Here is a 22,828-nt window from a genome sequence, read left to right on the forward strand (position 1 = left end):
CTCTTTCACCCCGCAAATTCAATCCAGAAATTCAGACCCACAGCCTCCCTTGTGAGTACTCCAGGCTGCAGAGGAAATTAGACCTGTGTGTTTGTATCGATCTGTCATAAAACTAGAGACCACTTGCAAAACCAGCGTTTGGATTTTTAAACCTCAGCAATGTATAATCTGAGCCTGTATCTGGTCTTCACTTAAAACAACACATTGTTGATTTGGTAAAACAGTGAATGTAAATAGGATCGTTAAATCACTTTCATTTATATCAAGTTTTGGAATATTTATGTTGGCATTTTTCTAGGGCTTGACTCTGTAAGGGAACGGAATGTGCTCAGTGGACTGCTGACTCCCCTCCACTTTTCTCTTTGGGCTGTGATATACCCATGTGTGAGGGTAGTCTAACAGTATCACCAAATCAGAACAATATTTCTTCACCTCTCTTTTTCAAGAAGCAGGAAAACTGTGTATCTTGCAAGGTTGCAGATCTAACAACACTTTCTCCTCAAGTCCACAAGAAGCTGTGAATCCCTCTCGCCTGCCAAGCCATTTCACTTTCATTTCACCTTTAATCAAAATGTGAACAAACAGGAATAATACTTCCAACTGCCTGCGCCAAAGACAAAACCACAAAATGCTGGCACGTTATTATTTCACCTGCCCCCAGTCATAAGGAAAGTGGAAGTCTGCCTGTCTCGCTCCAGCTGCTTGCTTTCTGGACTGAAGCTGTCAGAACTCAGGAACTCACAGTTCTCCTCCTCTATACGGAATTCAAATATAATTATGCTTCTCACTCATGTATGGATGAGCTGGGATGCACACATGGGACAAATGCATGCAGGTCAAGGTCTACATATACTGCTATGTGGATCCCCAAAAGAACTGATGCACTTTTCATGGAAGAATAAGCCATCTTTGCTTATGTCCATCAACTAGGTTTTATTCACATTATTCTTGGGTGTCTCCATTTCAAGGATATACTTAGGCTTAGGTACTGCAGGGACTAATTTTCTTGGGGAGGTCTTCCCAAACCTAAACTGAAGATTTCTACCATAAACCACAGAAATTTCAAAGTGTAGACCAGAAACCATAGGACAACTGTTGTTATAGATGTTCCTTGACTGGACTAACACAGTAGCCAAAAGCCCACCAACTCTCGTGGACTTATACTGAAAATCACTCTCAATAAAGGAAGTATTTTACAAATAGAAAACTGAAGGAGCAGTGTAGGTCTCGTGGAAGGCCAGTGAAAATCAATGAAATCTGTGTGAGGGAACGCAGACCTGCTATCTCAGTAACATGGCTGGGAGAGATGAATGTTCCTTTGAAATGCTACATGGGCTACACGGGGCAAATATGGGTCAAACAGCCCAAGTCCTACTGCTACAGCTATTCCTGCTAGCACGGCCATCCAGGAACCTGGAAAGACAGACTGGGAACTGGGGAATAGGATGCTGGACTACAAGTCTGCATCACTGAAGTCAAGAAGAGGGGCTGCAGCGAGGACACAAGGGGCTGTGGGTGCCAGAAAGCCCTGCTGTGAGACAACCACCCTCTTGGATGCATGTTGCATCCCAAGGGGGCAGGGGAGCCAAAAAAACCTACAGGCTGAGGTCCCTTATGTGCCAAGGCTGACACCTCTTACACTTATCCATGGGGAAAGCTGAGTATGACCTTGCTATGCTCTTGCACTGCGTGCAGCAAGTTTCAGACGTCCTGAGAAATGAGGAGGTCTTTCCACCCACCCATCTCTCAGGACATTTGGGGAAGAGCAGATCCATAACAACCAAAGCACTGCAGAACTGAACGGGTTTGCACTGCGAACTGTAAAAGGTGTCGTTATCTGCCGGAGGTAACCCAAGAAATCCATGGGAGAACTGAAATTAGCCAAATGCCTTATCTCAAGTGCAGTTGTGATATTTCTCCCACCCTGTCAATGAGTGACAAATAGTCTTGCTGCGACATTTTATGACTTTGGGTAACCCCTGATTTCAAAGTCCTTCCAGGCATGGCCACTTGAGAGAGAGCCTGAGCACTGCAGGCCTGCAGGAGATCTTCTCCACGATATTTTATGCTCCTCAGAGGGGTACTGACTGTGTGTACTCCTTTCAGTGGTCCCTGGCAACACTGCTAAAAGCAAGAAAAAACATTTCTACCTTCATCATTAATAATACGTCATACTGCAGTAATATCTCAATTGCTTTTAGCAATTATGTTCCATCTCTACACAAAACTCTTAACCAATTACTATGCTGTGCAATAATGAGTGTCATTAAGCACAAACAGCCAGTACCTGACAGGTAATAAAATGAGTAATAAAATACGTAGTGCTATGTACTATTGTTAACAACCCCAAGTTTATATTGAGGCTATGATTCAAGACTCTTTACTCACTTCCAACAAATATGTAGGTTCATCTTAAAATTAGTATAGATGCAGTACTCTTTCAATATACAGTATGTTGTATTAAAACCATCATATTTTGTTTATCTCTCCCACTCTAAATTAATAGCTTCCTTTTTTTCATGTTTAGTATAACTGCATTATCGCGCTTTATTTTTATTTTGAAGGAAGCTGTGAAAGCAGTAAATGAAAAAATACTGACTAGAAAAGGCACTTTGTATTGATTTTCTTAAGATAAAAAAATAATCTTACCGTATTTTGGCACTGATTCATGCTTTTTTTTACCTCCTACTGCTGGCAATACCGCAATACGCAGGACGTTACACTGACAGAAGACATGATTCGAGGGAGTTCCTTCCACTGTCTTCCAGAAGTCTATTGAAATGCAGTGGTTGACCACTAAACTATAAAATAAAACTGGAACTGATGCAAATTTTTAAACACTGAAAGTAATGATCCATTTGAATGGATCACCTAGAGGTAATTAAATTGTTAGTAGATGACCTTCACAGTGCAAAAATAGAAATGGAGGAACAGGTAAGACTATAAAATGCAAGGCTGTGCACTAACAACTAAATGCTCTGCTGAAAACTGAGAACTTGGAGGCTGGAGCAAAAGAGAGTAAGAAATAGCTGAATGTGCAGTAGTTAAACTTTCACTGACTACAGGCTATCAACAGCCTGAGACCACACAAAACCCAAAGGTAATCTTAGGTTGTACTAACTGAGATGTTTCCAGAAATGATGGGAAATCCAGTTGTCCACATCATTGTATATGAGTCTAGACTTATCTAAAGAAAAAGTGAGAGGAACAGAATTGTTGTCTATAATCTTTCAGGTGAGTTAAAAGCAGAGCGCAAGAAAAGCTGTTCAAGTGATGCTGAGGGATCCTAAGGTAAAAATTAGACACAGTTTTGAGGTAAAATTTTCTAATTGCTACTTGAGGCAGGAACTTAAATTTAACTTTTAGAGAACTGTAATAAATATACCAAAGGATTATCTGTTGTAATATTCTGCAGAAGACCTTCCAGTCCCATGTTTTATAATTACATGATTTACACTGATATCTATGAACAACCTTGGGAATACTACAGAAGGAAGAATATCAGAGGCTGATCCTTTGAATGCACCATACCAGAGCATGGTTTCTGAAGTCCTTTTCATGTCAGCTGCAAAAAAGAAAAGTTGAAGTACTGCCTATATTAAGACATTTGCTGTTTATATTAAGGCTTTTATTAAAAGTGGGTATGCAGATACACAGACATTCTTCATGTGCTTGCCAAAGCACAGGAGCTGTAAGTATGACAAGTGACGTCCGTATTTGTGAGCATGCTTCCTTGCTTTTGCAACAGGGAATTACTTGCGAGCGCACGATAGCCCTGACGTGGCTGATTGGAAGGATAGGTATTTAACTGGCCTGTCATTACCGTACAGTCAACTCCAAACTAGCGGCATGTTTTCCTCCAATGCCTGGGAGAAATCCTACAACCTTTGTGACACACAACAGTGTCAAAAAACGGCTGGGGATCTGCTGTGAGGAAACCCCATCAGCTGGCTAGCAGCATGCACAGAGGCCAAGGGTCTGGTCTTCCTCGCTAAATCAAAGCGCAGAAGCCAGGAGGAGCTGCAGTGGCAGAGGATCTCTCTGCCAGCTCCACGGCCCAACTCTGCATTTTACCCTTGAGTGAAGCCTCTACACGTCCGTACTCAGTTGGCTTTCCTGCCTCCACGTGCAACACCCACTCATCCCACCGAGACCCAGATCACCAGGTTTGCAGGAACCTGCAGCCCCTCGTCTGAGATCTTGTGAAGCTACCACAAAGAACCTGGCTATATAGTCATAGTAACTCTGGTCTTTTCAAGCCTGGAATTTGTCTAATTTTATATAGTGGCAGAGATTTAAAAAAAAAAAATTATTGAAATGATATAAAGTACATAATTCTTAAAGTAAATAAATCAAAATAGGATAGAAGCCTAGACTCATACTACAGCCTTTTTCAGTTCCCTTAAGTTGTCATGTTTGCTTAAGAAAAACATTGCTCTGAGTGTAAAATATAAGCCAGTATGACCTTCACAACCAGCTGGAGACAACAAATCAGTATAATCCTAATTAACATTCTACTCATTTATATGTTTTTCTTAAAGAGAAACCTGTAACATCCAATAAGGTTTCACTGCAAGTGCCAAATGAAAATGAAGAAATGAATCACCATGTACAGAGAAAAAATGAAAAATGTCTCAGAAAGCTACTGATTGCTCCAAACTACACTGAAGGAGTTCCAAAGACAGTTATGCCAAATGGTAACAACGATTTTACTCAACAATTCTGCAACATAACGCTACTGTATTCATTTTCTAAACACAGACAGGATTGCTCTCTGACAGAAAACTTTTCATGATAAAGAACCATCCTGTCTGCTTTAAATCTCTTCCTTTATCTAGGTCATACACACATTTAGCATGAAGAATTCTGGTATATGAATTTAAGGGGATTACTCAAGGGCATGAAGTCACTCACTGCTTAAATTTTGTCAGGTTAATAAAGAACTTTATCATTAATGAAAATGCATTAATAAAAATTCTAGTTAAAGACTAATTCTATTTAAATGATTTTGCTTTTGCAAAAATCTAGGCTGGTGATGGTTTCTTTCGATGAGCTCAGCATTTTTCTACATCTGATATACGGTATGAACAGACACACAGCTGCTCTTTATGAACCACTCTTTATGAATAGTTCCTTCTGTCAGGATGCTATGAAGGATCTTGTCTGGTTTGATTAGGCCTTGTTAAATGTTCACAAGTAGATGAGCTTTCAAAAGATAAATATGACAGAAGCGTTCTTCCTCTGCTCTTAGGATTAAATGGAAATTTTCCTTTAAAATAATAAATAAATCAGTAAGGAGCCCAGAAGAGTTCTGCTGCTCTACTGAGCAGCTTGCTCCCAGTGCTGGGCCATGTGTTTACCATTTCTCATTCTAGGCAAAACTCTCTCTCCACACTCGCAGAAAGCGCAGTGAACAGGTATTTATATGCTCTGATAATAAATTCAAACTGTGACTTCTTACTAGCTCAGAACATGCACCCTGACCCTTAATCACCAAGTAACGGCATCAGCTTTATGTACGGTATCAGCCTCAGTTGAATGCTGGTAGACTTAGATTACAACAATATGGTTATGTTTACAGCACACTCCAAACTCTGGGTCAGGCCTGAACTTGAATCCAAAACACATGTTGCACAGACAGTTAGGGATAGGCTTTAGATGGGCAAGAGGACAAGAGAAGGTGAGAGGTTAGGGCCTGCACTGTGCCTTTACACAGACTCAGATATTACCTATCATCAGTGTAAATGGCCCAACACTACGTGTTAATCCTAAATCCAACTCATTTGCTCAAGACGAGCCTTGACATCACCTGTCCTGAAGAAAGGTAGGATCTGGAGGAGCCTGGGTGTGGTTGCTTCTCAGATGGTGTCAACGACCATGGTTGGGCAGAAGAACCATAGGCACTTCTTGTTGTAGCTACCGAGACACATGGAGGCATGCTAAAGAGCATGGCAAGGTTTAGTCCATTACTCGCCCTGGCTATCAAAGCACAATACAAACAATGCCAATTAGGTCTTAATTCAAACATAACTGCAATGAGCTTTCTGAATGAACTATACAAGATTTCAGTCTATATGTAAGTAGGCTGTGCATATATGAACAGCTGAAACTACAAAAGGTTTGGGGCCACTCAAGACATGAAATCATTGATCAAATGGTCAACGCCTTTCTGTGCCTTTTTCCACAAGTCTATCATTTTCTGAGTTGGAATACTGGTATTGTACATGAAAAGATGCACCGTGTACAGTCTTCAGCCTGCAAGTAAAATGTCACAATTTCCAGTCCACTGGAACTTTTCCTTAGCCACTATATGTTTAAATACATTCTTCTCTCCATGTTTATTGTGCTTCTCCTAAACAGTTTACGCAATCCTTTTTTCTTCCTCCTTTGCCCCAGTAATGTGTTTCCCAAGAGTACTGTTGTTACTGTCCTCATATAAACTCAGATGTTCCATATTCATCAAAAAAGAAATCATCAGAGAGTACAAACATATTTCATGTGAAATTATGTAGTATACACTGTTTCAGCTGGTGTTGATTTACAGATTTAACCAAAAAAAGTCACATGAAGTTCTTTAATGTATTAGTCTGGAGCAGCACTAGCCCTGCTCCAGCCAAAGTGAATGCAAGCAATTATCTTTCAACCACCACTGTTTGATTTGTTATAATAGGCACAAAGTATAGCACTTGGGAAAACCACCACTTTATAGAAACCTAGAATGATTGGATTTTCCCCCATTATGAAATATTTTTAAAGGATCTAGGTCTTACAGCATTGTGATAAAGCACCACGGCATACAGAGAAAGCAACAAATCTCATTGCTTTGTGCGTGTTGAAAGAAATATTATTATTTTCAAAAAGGTGGGATAATGGTTGGGCACATGCCTGACTTAATCACGCCTTTGATCACATCTGTAAAGGCAAGGGAATATATCTCATTACCTTCCAAACACATTATTGGATGAGACATGCTCTTCCGAGGGAAGAAAGTGTTAACAGTTCTAATACCTTCTTCCCTCAATGTGGGACTAAAAATCCACTTTCCACAAGCAAAGTTGGAGCTGCAGGACTATGGAAAACCAGAAATTTATGTACACAAAGAAACTCCCAAACTGGGCCTTTTGTCCAGTGAGAGAGGATCTGAGAGCGCTCGATCCGTTTGTTGTATCGCCGTGCAGGCAGTGAGAACGGAGGAGCAGGTGGCTTGCCCTGAGATTACTGTTCCCCTTGTAATGCCAACACGACATAGCCAGCAGGATTTCTGGCACCAACATGATCTACCAGCCTTCCAGCATGTATTACTCTGCACACTGCCCCCAATCTTTTCTCTATTCTCATCCTCCAAGGACTGATATAAAACGAGTATGTCCTAAGCATGTGCACTTTGGTTTCTGTCCCCCAGGTTCTCCCCAAGTTCTTAAGAAATGGATCTACAGATAACCTCACAGACACCTTGAAAAGCTCTCTTGGGGATGGGAAAAGTTGCGATGTTGGCATCTCATGAATGTCACATGATCTGGGGTAAAATCCTGGCCTGACTTAAGACAGTGTGGTCATGGGAATCAGGTGATTCATAAAATTTTAAGTTGAAATTAAAAGATTTCAAAAGTTCTTGAGCATTCATTTGGAAATGGATACATTTCTCATCTTTAAATTTGCTTGAAAATCTGGACAATGTAAAAGGAGTGGTGCTGTCAACCACTGCATGTGTTGTACAAACTAACCCAGCAGATTTTTGCACTGAAGTAGGTTAGGAAGTATTCTCACAAGCCCTCCCACCAGTGCAACTGAATGGATAATAATCTCTGGTTACCAGCCAGTAACAAAATGCTGATAATATCAGCCACCACAGTTTAAAGAAGACATCATACCATGCCTTCATGAAATATAGAGTAATTCAGGTTGGAAGGGACTTCTGGAGGTCATCTGGTCCAAGCTATAATGAAAGCATGTCCAGTTAGTACAAGTTGCTCAGGGTCATGTCCAGGCAAGATTTTAATCTCTCTGAGCTTGTCTGGGCCCCTATTCCAATTTTTCACTTACCCTCACAGTAAATAATTCTTTCCAAATATCTAATTAGAAATTCCCATGCAAATTTTGCCTACTGCCTCTTGTCCTATCCCGGTCCACCTTGGAGAAGACTCTCTCCTCAGTTTCCCTGCACCTTCTCATTTAACTAGTTGCAGCCAGCAGTAAGATCCCCCTGACCCTTCCCTAGGCTGAGCAGACACAGCTCTCAGCAACTCCTTGTACATCAAGTGCTCCAGCCCAACCCCACCCTGACAGCCAGCCCTCCTTGGGACTTGCCCTGGTGTGTCAATGCGTTTCTTGCACGAAGACACCTTTTCATTGTCTATTTTAGATAATTGCATAATTTAGCATAAACTAAAGTTGAGATAACAAACTATTAATAAACCTTATTTTTTTCTTTTGTTCAATGTGCTTTCAAGAACCTACTTTCATTGCCCTGTCTAGTTAGACAAGCAGCATTGTGATACTGATGGCTCCTATTATAGAGCCATTTTTCTCATCACAGAGATCTACTTATTAATTTAACCTCATCTATTTCTACCATTTCCCAAAAGACTTGAAAGGTTTGAGCTTGTCCAAATGCTATTAGTTTGGATAATACTTTAATTGTGCACAAGTCTTTACGCTTCTAGCCCCAGATAATTCTCAAAATGGTATCTGTACAATCTCTTTTGGAATTTGTACATGATAATGCTACTTTTAGCTTCTTCACATCACAATCATAGAATCATAGAATAGTTTGGGTTGGAAGGAACCTTCAAAGGCCATCTAGTCCTACCCACCTGCAGTGAGCAGGGACATCCCCAGCCCAATCAGGTTACTCAGAGCCCAGTCCAACTTGACCTGGAATGTTGCCAGGGATGGGGCATCTACCACTTCTCTGGGCAACCTGGGTCACTGTGTCACCATCCTCACTGTCAAAAATTTCTTTCTTATCTCTAGTCTAAACCTACCCTCTTGCAGTTTAAAACTGTTACCCCTTGTCCTATCACTACAGGCCCTGCTAAAAAGTCTGTCCCCATCTTACCTATAGGCCCCCTCTAAGTACTGGAAGGCTGCAATAAGGTCTCCCCAGAGCCTTCCCTTCACAAGGCTGAACCACCCCAACTGTCCTCACAGCACTGTTCCATTTCTCTGATCATTTTCGTGGCCTCCTCTGGACCCTCACCAACAGGTCCATGTCTTTTCTGTGCTGAGGGCTCCAGAGCTGGATGCAGGACTCCACGTGGGGTCTCATCAGAGCACAGCAGAGGGGCAGAATCCCCTCCCTCGTCCTGCTGGCCACGCTGCTTTGGATGCAGCCCAGGAGACGGTTGGCCTTCTGCAAGTGCACATTGTCAGCTCACGTCCAGCTTTTCATCGCCCAGGACCTCCAAGTCCTTCTCGGCAGGGCTGCTCTCAATCCCTTTATTCCCCAGCCGGCACTGATACTGGGGGTTGCCCCGACCCAGGTGCAGGACCCTGCACTTGGCTTTGTTGAACCTCATGAGATTCACACGGGCCCATTCCTCGAGCTTGTCTGGGCTCCTCTGGATGGCATCCTGTCCCTCAGGTGTGTCAACTGCACCACTCAGCTTGGTGCCATCTGCAAACTTCCTGAGGGTGCACTCAGTCCCGCTGTCCATGTCATTGTCACAATCTCCCTCTGTTTGCACTGACCAAGCAGCAAAATAGCAATTTAAGCTAGGAGTTACTATTTCTACATCGTACTAAAAATAGCTAGAGGAAAGTATAAGTTAATTACATCCTGAGCATCAGGAAATAATTAACAGCTTTCTATTATATCACCCTGATTTTTAAGCTATACAATTATATGCTACTGCAGAAAAGGATGTGTGATTATCAAGAGAACAATCTTTTCTGCAAAAAATGAAAGGAAATTGTTCCACCTCTGACAATCGATGCTATAAATAATGCTTAGCTAATATTTTTTCATAAGTCATTTCCATTATTTGCAGTCCTAACTCTGAGTGACAGATTCTCCTCCCAAAGAGGATGAACGTAAGCGCTGGACTCTGATTCCTTAGACAAGCACTCGCAACTTCAGCTTCCTGTGAATATTCTGCAATACTCACTGAAATTAAATTAAAAATCGTTGTCTTTACGAACCATATTGTGATCATGCCTTGTGTTAGGTTTGTCTCTTAAATCAGTGCTGCGAATGGCTTGTGAAAACACAAAGGAATACACAGGCCGGCTTTAGGGAGCCCCAAGGCTTTGAAGACACAAGTAACAATGTGAAGAGCAACGGATACAACATACGAACACTTCTTTTTAACTCCTGCCAACAAACTCATTTGGCCCAATACGCAGGAAAGTGGTGCAAACACAGAGCCAGTGGACTGTACAACAGTTCAGCTGAATGCTAATGGAAACATTACGGCAACGTACCTGTTTTGGCAATGGCCCTTAGTGAGAGAAGCAATGAAACAAACCCACATAAACATCCACAACTCCAAGTCAAAGGCCACTGTGCTAGACAGCAGCTGTGTTCCTGGGGGTCAGAGAATCTTCCCAAACCAGGTAGATCCATATATAAGATCCATAAAGAATAAATATGATAGTGTTAGTGCTGCTTATCAGCAGAAGAACTTTGGTGTCTACAGATTCCTCATGCAATGCACCTCCAGGAAACTATACCTGTCCCCCAGAAAGTTCAAGTTCTCCTTCCCTGTTATCTTACACCTCAAGGCTTCTTCTATGCACTGTCCATCATCTTGTCTGCCTCTTATTTAGTTGGAATGCTCTAGGAAAGATAGTTTCCACAGCTCTTGATCTCAATAACGTTGCCAGTCTCCCTGATTCCTTCCACTGCCTCCTCCTCTTCTGTCACATCAAACACAGTATTAGTGTGCTTATCTTCACTTTCAAGCTCCCACCTTTGCTATCATTGTCTCTCAGGTGGTGTTGGCTTTTGTTCTGACCGGCCATTTAGTTCCAGTTTTGCCATTCAGTTTTAAATATTCAAGTGAGCATCTTTGTGCTTGCTGCCTTAATACACTGGAGGAACCCTCACCCAAACAGCCACAGAGCTGCCTGGATGTCATCCCCCAAATCCTGTCCAGCATTGCTATGATCTCTTCCAAAAACTTGATGTTTAAACAGGGGTTGGGCAGCACAGGAATGGATGGAAGGGGTGAGAAGGGGCTCCTGGACTGGCATAGCTGTACTTCAACATCAGGGTTTGACTCCATGAGAAGCCAATCTCACTGCGGCATCCCCCAGTAAAAGGGGGAATCTGTGGAGCTCCTCACCCCCTGACCTCAGGCCAGCTGACCTTATCCCTTGCACCGTCACTGGCGCTAGTTTGATGTGAGGGTAACCTTGCTGATCTCCCCAGACTGCTCCCCGTGGGGCCAGCCATGCACCAACGCCGGTGCACCAGGCCGAGCAGCAGGAGCCCCAGCCCAGGGGAGTTGGGCTGCCCTTTTCTGCAGCAGCATCTACACACGTCGGCTCAACGCCGCTGTAAAACCCACAGCATGACCTGCAGTCCCCTGGTTCTCCACAGAAACCAGAAAACTCCCATCTGGCTGCAAACCCCTGTGACACAGCTGTGGTAGCCCATGGTAGTCCACACAATTGCAAGGAAATGGAGAATTACGGCCTTATTAGCAAGCCCAATGAGGCATATTTTTTAATTATTTGTAAATGCACCTTCGAGTTCTGAATGCATTTACTGGACTGAGGCACTGTTAAGAAGCAAACTACAAAGACTGTAAAATTATAGGGCTGGTAATTAAGATGGAGGGTTGCATTCTGAAGTAGTGCTGTCACATTGTGATGCGCTGTTCATATAAATTACGTAGTATACATTTCAAACCATACGAAATGGCAATATTTGTCTCTATTCATGCACGATACCCTGACACGAGTGCAGAAGTAAAGGTAAAAACCTTGAAAGAGAAATAATTTAGGCAAATTGCAAACACAGTTTCTGTTCCTATCTGGTAGCAACACGTGCATTTGGGCATTTAAACTCCGTACGATTTTTATAGTCTGTCTTTTACTGGAGTCTGAATTTTTTTAATGGGAATCCAGCAAATGTTTGACCCACATCGAGTTTAGGCAAATTAAGCACTGAGGGGGTGGCCAAGCAAACCCAGCAGTGGTTGCTGCCACCGTCCCCTCTCTCTGTCCTTGACCACGCGTTTCTGCTGGCTCCCTCACCCCAGCGCTGGCACTGGTCTGACCTCATGCTGAGCCTGTTTAGAAAGTTAATTTTTTTCTTATTTGACTTCAGCTGCTTTAGTTCCCTGAACTTCTGATCCCAGACGAACACCAGTGCGAAGTGCAAGGCAAGCGATAAGAGCGGGGCAGTAGCAGCCTGCAGTTAGATCCGCTGCGTCAGAAAACCACAGCCTTAAACCGTAGTTCAGTGACATGGGGTAAGCCAGCACCCATTTCTCCCCCCATACTTCTTCAGAGAAAGCTTTTATGTGGTCATGTGGTAAATGGGGTTGTAAAACTGACCCAACTGAAATACCAGCCATCCAAAAGACCTGCTGATCATTTCCCCAGTGCAGGTCACCATATGGTGATGCTGTGGAGATGCTTAAGCCGTTCTGATGGAGGGGAATCACAGAGGAGGGAACCAGCAGGCAGAGACACCTATGTCGGTACAAGAAAGTGAGGACCACTGCTTTCAGCAATACTAGGTCAAAGTTTTAGCCATCCAAACTATTAGCCTGTTTCCACTCCTCTAGCTCCAGGCATACCTGGACTTTGTAGGGAGAACAGAGCAGGTCCTTTCCTGAACACGGTACCCAGAGCTCCCCACCCATCACGGCACACATGCTATCACCTCTGCATCTCCACACTTGGGAGGTATTTTTCTCTGCGCTTTTGGGATGCCACTCTTGGGCTCGGTGTCTGACCTCCCAAACCAGAAATCACAATCCTGACAGAGTCTCACTTCGGTTCCTCAAGTTTGGCAGCTTCACGCAGACCCTCCCTCACCGGCCAGTGCCCGCTAATGCTGCAAGAAACCTCTACCAATTGCAGCCAAAATTCGTGTTGCAAGAGCTTTATTTTTCTTCCGAGCATACAGTGCCTACCCCTGCCGTGACTTGATAAATAGCTCGAATTCCTAGGTGCTATAATTACACAAATAGTAAATATTAATGAGTGATAGGAGGACTTCTCTGTCATGGTGCCAGCCTATGGCCATTGCCCCCACAGGAGCAGGTATCGTGCAATAACTGCAAAGCGAGATTGGCTTTGGCACATTAATTCTGCCTTCCCTGCCTAAGCATCAACATCAAAACACTCTCCTTTACCTGTTCATGGGAAATTCCTCTAACATAAAATAAATAAAAAATATCCTTGCACATGCTCCACTCATCCAGGATCCTTTGCTTAGCCTGCTGATGTCTGCTAACCTGAGACAAAAGTTAATGATTGACTCCATCTGGAATGGAATACATAAAATACACAGCACAAACCACTCATACAACATCTGCATTCTTATGTACATAGCGAAGGAGTAATTGCTATTTGCACATGCGTTGTTAACTACTTGATCTCTGAGTTGTGCTTGAGGAAAGCTGCTGATGGCAACGACTCAATTACTAAAAGGCATAGCTTCAAGGAAAGAACCGAGCAAACAAAAACATTACGTCTTGATTTCCAGAAATGTTGCATAACCACAAATTTTACTGAAGGACATGAGAAATTGAGATTCCTGGCCCAGGAAACATATACATGTATATATACACACACAAATACATATACCATATATCATATGTATGTATCTGTGCATGCATGCACACTCATGTATACATAGAATCATAGAATCTTGGGGTTGGAAGGGACCTTTTAAGGTCATCTAGTTATGGGATTCAATGTAATTAAAATTAGTACAAATGGGCAAGATTGAAACACATGGCAAGGTATATCAGGTATCAAAGATTCTAGAAAAAAATAACATCTTAATCTGAGAAACACATGTTTTTTATAAAATTAAAATAATTTTTGTTAATTAAAATATATAATTGAAAGTGTTCTGATAGGGTAGAGCTAGCAGGAAGCTTCTTGGTTTCACAGCACTTCATTTTGCAGCTCTACCAACCTTCGCTTTGAAACCTTTTCTTTCAGTGTATTACTCTGGTGGAACTTCACAGAGAAGATTGCCAATTCTTTGGTTGCTTGATTTTGGAAAACAAATTAATGAAAGTGAAATTATTTGGACAGAGAGTTCTGGAGCACTCTGTTCCACAGAGATCTGATGATCTAATCTCTTGTGTCCTATGTGCCCCAACAAAAACAGCAGACAAAAGCCTTCTCAAGTGAGACAACTGAAAACTATTTTTTCAGGGTTAGTTTTGAGCCCAATCAGTAGCTCTTGGCTAAGGGAAATGCAACCACTGGTGGAGAACTAGGGAGGTTGCAAGAACATCGTGCAGGGGGTGGAAAAGCACATCAGCCCTTTAACAATATTAGATTGGCTTAGGCAGATCACAAAATCTCTTCTTAATGAATTCTGTCTCTAAAAATGGCATATATGTTTGACTAATATCTGAAAAACAGTCGGGACCTGACTTGAGCGGAAGTGACCTCTAGACCTCAGAAATTCTCTCTCTGACATCCTCACATTCCTTTTTGCATATAAACTTACACAGTTAGAGTAGCGCATCACTAGAGTGTTAATATACTTTCAAACACAGTGATATCATTTAATAAATTATGTAACTATACGGTTAATATATTCTATGTTATAGCATTAATGCTAAGGCTCTCTTGATAACATTTCTCTACAAACTGTTATTGTTATGTGGGTTCTTTGCACCTTAGAATGCCAATGAACTTTTGAATCCTACCACTGTGAAAAAGGTTGACTATTTATTGCTCAGAATAAGAAAAGAAATTATGGACGTAGGTGCTATCATCCTTCAGAAGTTAATGACTCTGAAAGTTATGCACTCCAATATATTAAGGAGTTTTCTTAAAGCAATAATCTTCCTAAAGTGAGACCTTTGGAAGACCAGTGAAGACTGGTTTTGACTTCTCTTGCAGCTTCAGAATGTATAGCTGTTTACCACGTAAAACCTCTTTTGTAAGATGAAACTCATATACAATCTCTGATAAAAAGGCAAACAAATTTCTATTGAACCATACCTTGCATTTTGTCTTTTATGAAAGAAAGAAAAATCTCTAAGAAACATGCTTCATATTTACTTAAGAAAGAAAGTAAAGAAAGAAAGAAAGACGATGCTGAATTATAAGAACTATTCTATCAAAATCACCGGCTTATCTAACAAGTTTCCTAATTATTTACTCAATTATTTAACAGAAGTGTGAATCGGGAAAGGTGTGCTTCTTGTAAAGGCTGGTGAATAAAGAGGTATCCAAAAGTCTGTAGAGACATTAAATGACATTCATGTTACACCTACTATAGAAAACTGCACCACATATGCAGTGGCAATTTCTGATTTAAAAAAAAAGATGGCCTTTTAATACTGCTGTTTGGTCAACTGACGCCTGAAGATACTCTGAATGTCTAGGCACATTTTCTGCACGAAATGAGGGACTCTTGGAAGATATATCAGGTTTTGGTGACAATCTGACATCAAGAAACAATTAGCAGACAAGGAAGATTTCAGACACCCCTGACTTGTAAGACAAGCAGCCAAGTATATCAAAACACGCCCATTGAAACTGCTTTCTGTTTCCAGAGGTAAGATCAGTTCTAAGTTAATGCTCAAACCCAGACAGATACTTTAATCCTTCTGCCAAACAGTGCTGAAACAGGCACAACCCAGCCTTTGACCGGGAGGGAAATGACCTTGGAATTGCTCTGCTTCCAATAAAACTCTTACCGACTTCAGTTGCGCCGCTACATGTTCCCGTTATCAGGCTTCCACCGATGACCACCCAAAGCACTAAGGCTGTGATACCTTCCTTTAGGTCACACCTGGCATGACCCAGGAAACTCGGGGACATTGGCTTCCCCCCCAGGCGGGTGTTTGCAGGCAGGGACGTAGCGGGGTGGAGGCTTCCAAGGGCTTTCCCAGTCCTGAGGAAGCTGAAGGCCCCGTTATCCTCCCAAGCACAGCTCACAGTTTCTTCAGGAGACAGGTCCATACTCGTCGCTTGTAACTCACGGAGCCTTTTAAGGGCAGCTCTGTTGCAGCCATCCTCAAAAGAAAGAGCTCACCCCTGAACAGCTATAGGGTGTCTGAAACTGCAGCAGAACAGGGGGAAGGGCTGGGTTTTTGGGTGGTCGGAGCTGTCAGACAGAGCCCCAGCAGTTTGTCCTTGCAGAGCCTGCAGCTGGATGGTGCCTGTCCCAGCTCTCGCCTCGCTCTTCCCAGTCTCCTGCATGGCAGCGAGAAGCTGCCCAAGGGTCTGTCCTGAAACGCCAAGCTGCTGAGATCTTCAGCTTTGTTCATGGCTGTCAGCCTGATAATTTAAAGGCTCACCAAGAGCCAAACTTCAGAAGTCCTCACTTTAAAAGAAACATTTCTGTTAACCAAAAGTAAGAATTAGGTATTTGCTTAGCCAGCTACTGGGTATAGAGGCAAAAGACACTACTGGATGTAAAAATTTACCAAGTTAGATAAAATATAGCTCAAGATCCTGTTTCTTCTTCCATAAGTCACCCCACTATGGACCAGAATTTACATCACGGCCTCATCTCCCACAAATTGCAAGCCCAGAGCTGGCACGTGCCAGCGGCCCGCTCCCCGGTTGCCAGCAGACATGGCACACACGGGGGCAGAGGCTCCTGACCATGCAAAGGAGAAATACAGGTCACAAGCAACCAAGGAGAAGGAAAAAACTCTGTGGCCTCCTCCTCCCGCTCCCCTAGCCAGCTTGCACTTGCCTGAGGAGAGGAAGGGGGCACAGGGCTTCCATCCCCACCGCTGGCACTGCCAGTGTGCAGCCGGGCTCACCAAGGCGCTGCTCAGAGGTCCTCTGGCAGGGACCTCACTGCATGAGGAGGACCCTGCCAGAGAGGGATGGATGTGCAGCAAACAGGCCACAGGAACGGAGACTATGAGGCAACACGTGAGGCTGGGGCGAGACAGGCAACAGGAACTTTGTAAGGTATTTAAATCAAGCAGCTCTCACAAGTATTTGAGTTTAGACACACGAGCTATCTAGTCTAGTACAAGAGTGCTTTAAATGCCTACATTTGGTTGCTTTTATGTAAGCAACGCCATGCCCACAGTGTCGTTTTACACATTTACTCCTAAGCTATGCGTTCATCTTGCAGTATGCAACACTTGCTCACATGCACTTTCACCCAAATACGCACATAATCACCTGTCGGGCTGTCTCACTCCGGCTGAGGCTTATCTTGCATTTGTAAGCATCACTAAGAATAGAGTACAGTACGTTTCCTTGAGTGCATGTGTGCTGATTTTCTATCATCTGTTTGCCTGCCCCAAAGGCTGCTAAGAGAGCTTGTCTTTGATCCTGAAAACCCTCCACGTTTTCATTTAGCCTTAACAATTATACACTTATCTTGGACAGGAAAAGGGAAACTTTAAATGCAGGGTTGGCTAAAACTTGTCTACCGGCCAGTTTTTTATCACATATTTTGTGCCTTTCATTGTCTGGAAAACTGAAGAAAACTAACCCTTTGCATAGAGTATCCTGACAGAGAAACAGAACAAAGCTAATAAAAAATCAGGGGAAGAGAGACAATTTTGAGTGCAGTTTCACAAAACAGTTCCAGCTGACCCAACAACTCACTGCTGCCAAAATGGGAGCTCTTGCTTCTTCTCCACCACCTCCTCGTCTTGCTCCCAGCTCCACATTCCCATCACCTACCTTCTGTGGGGTCAGCAGATCAGAAAAATAACCTACCCGCCAGACTGCCGCACTGGATCTGCTCCCAAGAAGTGCAAAAGTACATGAGCAGGCACAAAGGAGGAGGTGGGACTACACAGCTGGGAGTGGGGAGTAGGAAAAGGGTCGGGGGAGAGCGGACCTCCCCATTCAGCAGTAGCTAGACATGATGCAGGCTGAGTTGTTCATGAAACCACAGCCCAAGGAGATTTAGGCCACTTCCTACAGATTCGCAAAGGAATGTCCATAGGTAACTTCCCAGAATGGGGAATAATTATTTTGTATCTGTAGATCATCCTGCCCCAAAATAGTACCATGTTTCATTACCTTAATAAATAAGATGACAAATGGCATCTTGATCGTGAGCCTAAGGAGCTGATTTCTAGAAGCCAGATTTGTTGAAGTTTCCTCAGGTTTCTCCTTTGGGAAAGATTGCAAAGCTTTTGCTTTTACATTTAACTATGAGGTATATAGAAAGATTAATGTGATCTTAGAGGTTTTCTTATTAGTCTTGAATCTTCAACTTCTAGTGAGATAAATTAGGAACAGCAAGATTCTTACCAGGGACTTGGATGAACAACTCGTCACCAAGTCCACCACGCAGAGCCTGTGTGCTGGTGCACCCTGTCACCCTAGGTTTCATTTCAGGCTACTTTGAAGAGGAATCTCAAGCTTGGAGCAGCCACTGGTGTGTGCTGGAGCCAGACCGCTAAAACAATGTTTACTCTCCAAAGGTGGGTATCACTGGTGTGCACCACAAGGTGACAATGGCCCTTACCATGTGGATGTGACCAGTAACAATGTCAGTGTCTGTACCAGCAGCAATGATGGCACCTCCCAAATCAAGCAACATTTCTATCATTTTGCAGTGGTTGTCTAGCATTTGAGCAAAAAGTTCAAAGAAAAGTCGAGCAAAAAGTTCAAAGAAAAGTCAAGCAAAAACTACTGGGAAAAAATTTCTACAATCTCTTTCTAGTTACACATATAACACGCCATAATAACAGGATTTTTCTTCCTGAATCACAAGATGTTCCATCAAGAAGCCAAAAACCTTAAAATTTCTTTTTCTCCTCTGTAGCATATGGGTACAGATGGCACACTAAGTACATCACAGAAATTAAAAATTAACTGAGTCAGGCTTTTTTGTTAACGGTTACTGTGCTGCACACAACTCCAATCACACAGCACTGTTAATTACTGCTGGTGCTGGCGGTAGGGACCCTCTTCCATCTGCTGGGACCAGCTGATGCAGAATACAAGCCCTGGGAAGGGGCAGCACCTCTGCGGGGGCCATCCCGGCACACGCGGGGCTGGCGCGGGAGCGGCTCCCTGCGCTCTGCCCACCGCTCGCTGGCGTGCCGAAACACTTTATCGCTTATGCTTTGCTTGGGTTTGTTGGGTCGTTTTGTTTTGGTTTTTAATCTTTAAAGATGCAGCTCCTCTTCTGCACCGCTCGATCCCTTTCGGGCTGCAGCAGCCTTGCCCCCCGACGCCTCTGGTCCCACGCAGGGGAGCGAAGGTGCCCGGGGCAGAAGACCCCCGAGGCGGTGACTTACCTCCCCGCGCTCGCAGCGCCGGCTGCCACCTCTCTTCCTCCTCTTCTTCCTCCTCCTCCTCCTCCTCCTCCTCGCTGCGGAGAGCGGGGCCGGAGACCGCGGGCGCGCTGGAAGCGGGGCAGGTGCTCCGGTGCAAGGGAAAGCCCGAGGGGACAGACCCTCGCCCTCCGCCCCGCAGATCCCCCTCCCGCCTTCGAGGGGACTTGCCACTGACCCCCGGGTACGCGTCCCCGGCAAAGCAGGGGGAAGCACCGCTTACCGGAGCTGCTCGCCGGTGAGCAGGACCTCGGCCATGTGCTCCAGCTCCGCCGCTTTCTGCTGCATGCTGCTCATGCCCTCCTCCATCGCCGCCGGCCTGCGGGCACAGCACCGCCGGCTGAGGGGGCCGGGGACCCGCCGCCCGCGCCCCCCACCGCGCTGCGCCCGCCGGCAGCTCCGCGGGCGCCTCCCGCCGCGGCTGCAGAGCCTGTCGCCGGGGGGGCGGGGGAGCAGCGACAGCCTCCCCCGCCGCCTCGCCCCACCTGAGCCGAGCCGGCCACTTTTCCCCTCGGCAGGCTCGGATCCCCCCCGCCCCGGCCGATCCCCGTGTTACTGTGTCACGGGCGGGCGGAGGAACGCGCGGCCGCCGCCGCCGCAGCCCGGCTCGCCGAGGCAGCAGCGTCCCCCCACGGCTGCCACACGGCAGGCTCGGCGCTGCCGGCACCTCCGCCGCTCCCCCCCGCCTGCCCCGCGGAGGGTGGGCAGAAGGCGGCCCCCCTCCCGTGACTCCGTCCTCGCAAGTGCAAGGTCCCCGCGGCCTCCCTGACACGCGGGGCTGCCGGCAGGACGGGCTGAAGGGAGGAAAGTGCGCACGGGAGAAGCCCGGCTGGGGGCATGGGTCGGCGCTGGCTCTGGTGGCTCTGGTGGCTCTGCCGGGCCTGGTGGTTCTGATGGCCCTGGTGGGATGCTGCTGCCCGCTCAGGTGGTGCGCGTTGTGCCTTGGCGGCTATCCTTAGCCGTACAGGGCCAGCGTGGGGGTGGGGAGGGCAGAAGGGGAGCTACTGGTCTGGATTTTCACCCTCAAAAACTGGTGCTGCCCTCGTGCTGTCCAGATTTCTGCTCATCTGCTACCCAGGGGTTGTTTTCAGACATTGGTCCCCTGACCACCTCACCTCTTTGTCTCCAGGCGACAGCAGATGCAGAATTCCTGAGTGGGCAGAGGAACATTTCTCTCAGCATTTAGTCTTGGCAATGGGGAGTAAAGTGCAAGGACAGGAGCACTGTCTGTCAATGTTTTTGATGGGAAAAAAAAAACCCATCCTGTTTAAAAAAAACATCCAGGAGGCATCTTCTGCAGTGGTCCAACCATAGTTTTCATTTACAACCACATGCAATTAAGATATACCTTGATTACCCACTCATTGCCTTTATTTCTGCCTGCACATACTCTGTGTGCATGGAAATTGCATATGCTTAAGTGTTCGCAATATTGCCATCCATTCAGGACCAAGATGATAGTTTCAGGACCAAGAGAAGAACTAAGAGGGAATCGAGTGAACCTTGTAGTAACCAGGCTGCAGATAACAGGAAGGAGGTGATTCTTTGCATGGCTCATAGTAGACTTGTATTTCATACCAAAGGAGGTTCTGTATGTAAAAGAATGGACTTGGAGTCAAGGAAAAAATGGACACATACTTGGAAAAGAAGTCTATAGAGGGTTACTAAGCAGACAGCAGCCACATCCAGCTAGGAAATTCTCTGTTCTAAAAATAATTGGAAGCTAGGCAAGCTCTTGCAAGACGTTTCATGTATGCTTTCCCTGCTGTTCCCTTAGCATCTGTTTATAGCCACTGAGGTGAATATTGGACTAAATGGACCTTTGGTTCAACCCAGTACAGTCGGTTTAATGAACACCTTTGCGTGTCTCAGAGAGCACCGGAGATCCATGGACAGCTAAGGAAGAAAAAGAGAATCTGCCTTCACTTCATTTGTGGAATGGGCCAGGGAGAGAATATACCTTAGGATTCTAAACACTACAGCTTGAGCTTGCCTGCTGTACATTTGGAAGACATGCATTTAATCTGAATACTTTGCAAGCACCCTCTTAATTCCACTCATTCTGCAAATATACAAAGTACAGATTCACAGAGCTGGAAACAAAAAGGGAATTGAAACAACCATCTCATCTGACCTTATCTTTAGGACAAAGAATTTATGCAGTAATTTTTATCAAGCACTTTATCACTTGACTGAAGGAAAGACAATTTCAAGAGAATGTTATTGTACATTGCAGACCATTTCTGGGTAAGCTCCATCACCTGGGTTTGGCCGATTCAGCCATTCACCACTGCTAAAAGGGGATAGCGGCACAATCTGCGATGTGTCTTATGCTAGTTTTACCACTTTTAGGACCTCTGCTTGCTGCAATTGAATTCACTGAACAGGCAGAAGAGTACCAGAAAGTGGAGAGTTTCTTCTGGGCTAGTGAGCAGAGGTGTGCAGGTGGTTGTAGGGTCCAGTGAGCACCAGAGCTGGCACCAAGGTGGAGTGGGTCTGGGCAGCTGGGAGCAGGAACAAGAGAGAAGGAAGAGGGAGAAGAAAGAAGCTGTCTTCGGGCAGTGATAAGCTTTCAGCTTGACTCAGGGTGCTTGTTGAACTGCAGCCTGAAATGCATATCTTTCCTTGTATATTCTTGCAACTTGGAAAATGCAGTCTAGTGCAATTTCCTGTACTGAATTATTTAATGACTATACACAGCCATGTTTGCCTTTGTGCACTGATATCCCATTTGTAATTCGTTCCACATGTTCACACTGAAATTTCTTACAGTTACAGTGTGCCTAAGAGGAGGGAATTGGGTATCAGTCACTCCAAGCCTGCTGTCACCCAAAAATGGTTCGTTAACATAACCCCAAAGGGTCATGTTTCCACCAAAAGCCAGTAAAGAGCTACATAAAATAACCTGGTTAGATGTTTGTTTTTAATGTACAGACTGCTATAGAACATAAGGTCTAGCAAAAGATTAAATTGTCTTCACCCTTCCTCCCAGGGGAGACTGATCACCAAGACTAAGACACTCCTTTAGGAGGTGGGACAGCATGTGCAGGGCCTGAAATCCTGACAGCAAAAGAGAGAGAGATATTCCTCTGAAGTAACCTTCGGGAAGTGAATTGATCTCTTTTTTATAAATATAGGATCAATTTTAGGAGTCAGTGTCTATTTTAGCTATAAATACATCCTTGCATTTTACCTTAGCAAGGCTGAAGTCAAGGGAGATGAAGGTAGCTAGCTAACAGTAAGGCATTCCTTAGCCAAGAGCATGACAGATACTTGAGCTGGAGCCCTGGGACACTTTAAAACTCATCCTCCACAACATCAAGGCAGTAATAAGAGCTGCATAGGTCTGGCGGAGTGTTGGTGCCACAGGCATGAGGGGAAGCTCAAGTGTCTTCCAGTGACTTTTGATG

The 22,828-nt window shown here is 44.6% G+C and overlaps 1 protein-coding gene across 1 annotated transcript in view; it reads right to left on the minus strand.

Annotated features, from left to right (window-relative positions):
- The window catches only part of DEPTOR (DEP domain containing MTOR interacting protein), a gene marked incomplete at both ends in the record, with an annotated part of 76,439 nt that extends 56,712 nt beyond the window's left edge, over positions 1-19,727 (minus strand). The window contains one exon of the mRNA XM_082014974.1: positions 19,642-19,727. Within this exon, the coding sequence (XP_081871100.1) occupies positions 19,642-19,727 (86 nt within the window). The remainder of the gene's footprint in view (positions 1-19,641) is intronic.
- Positions 19,728-22,828: the final 3,101 nt, after the last annotated feature.

The sequence above is a fragment of the Phaethon aethereus genome (assembly GCF_964289735.1).
Source record: "Phaethon aethereus genome assembly, chromosome: 2".
Lineage (NCBI taxonomy): Eukaryota > Metazoa > Chordata > Aves > Phaethontiformes > Phaethontidae > Phaethon > Phaethon aethereus.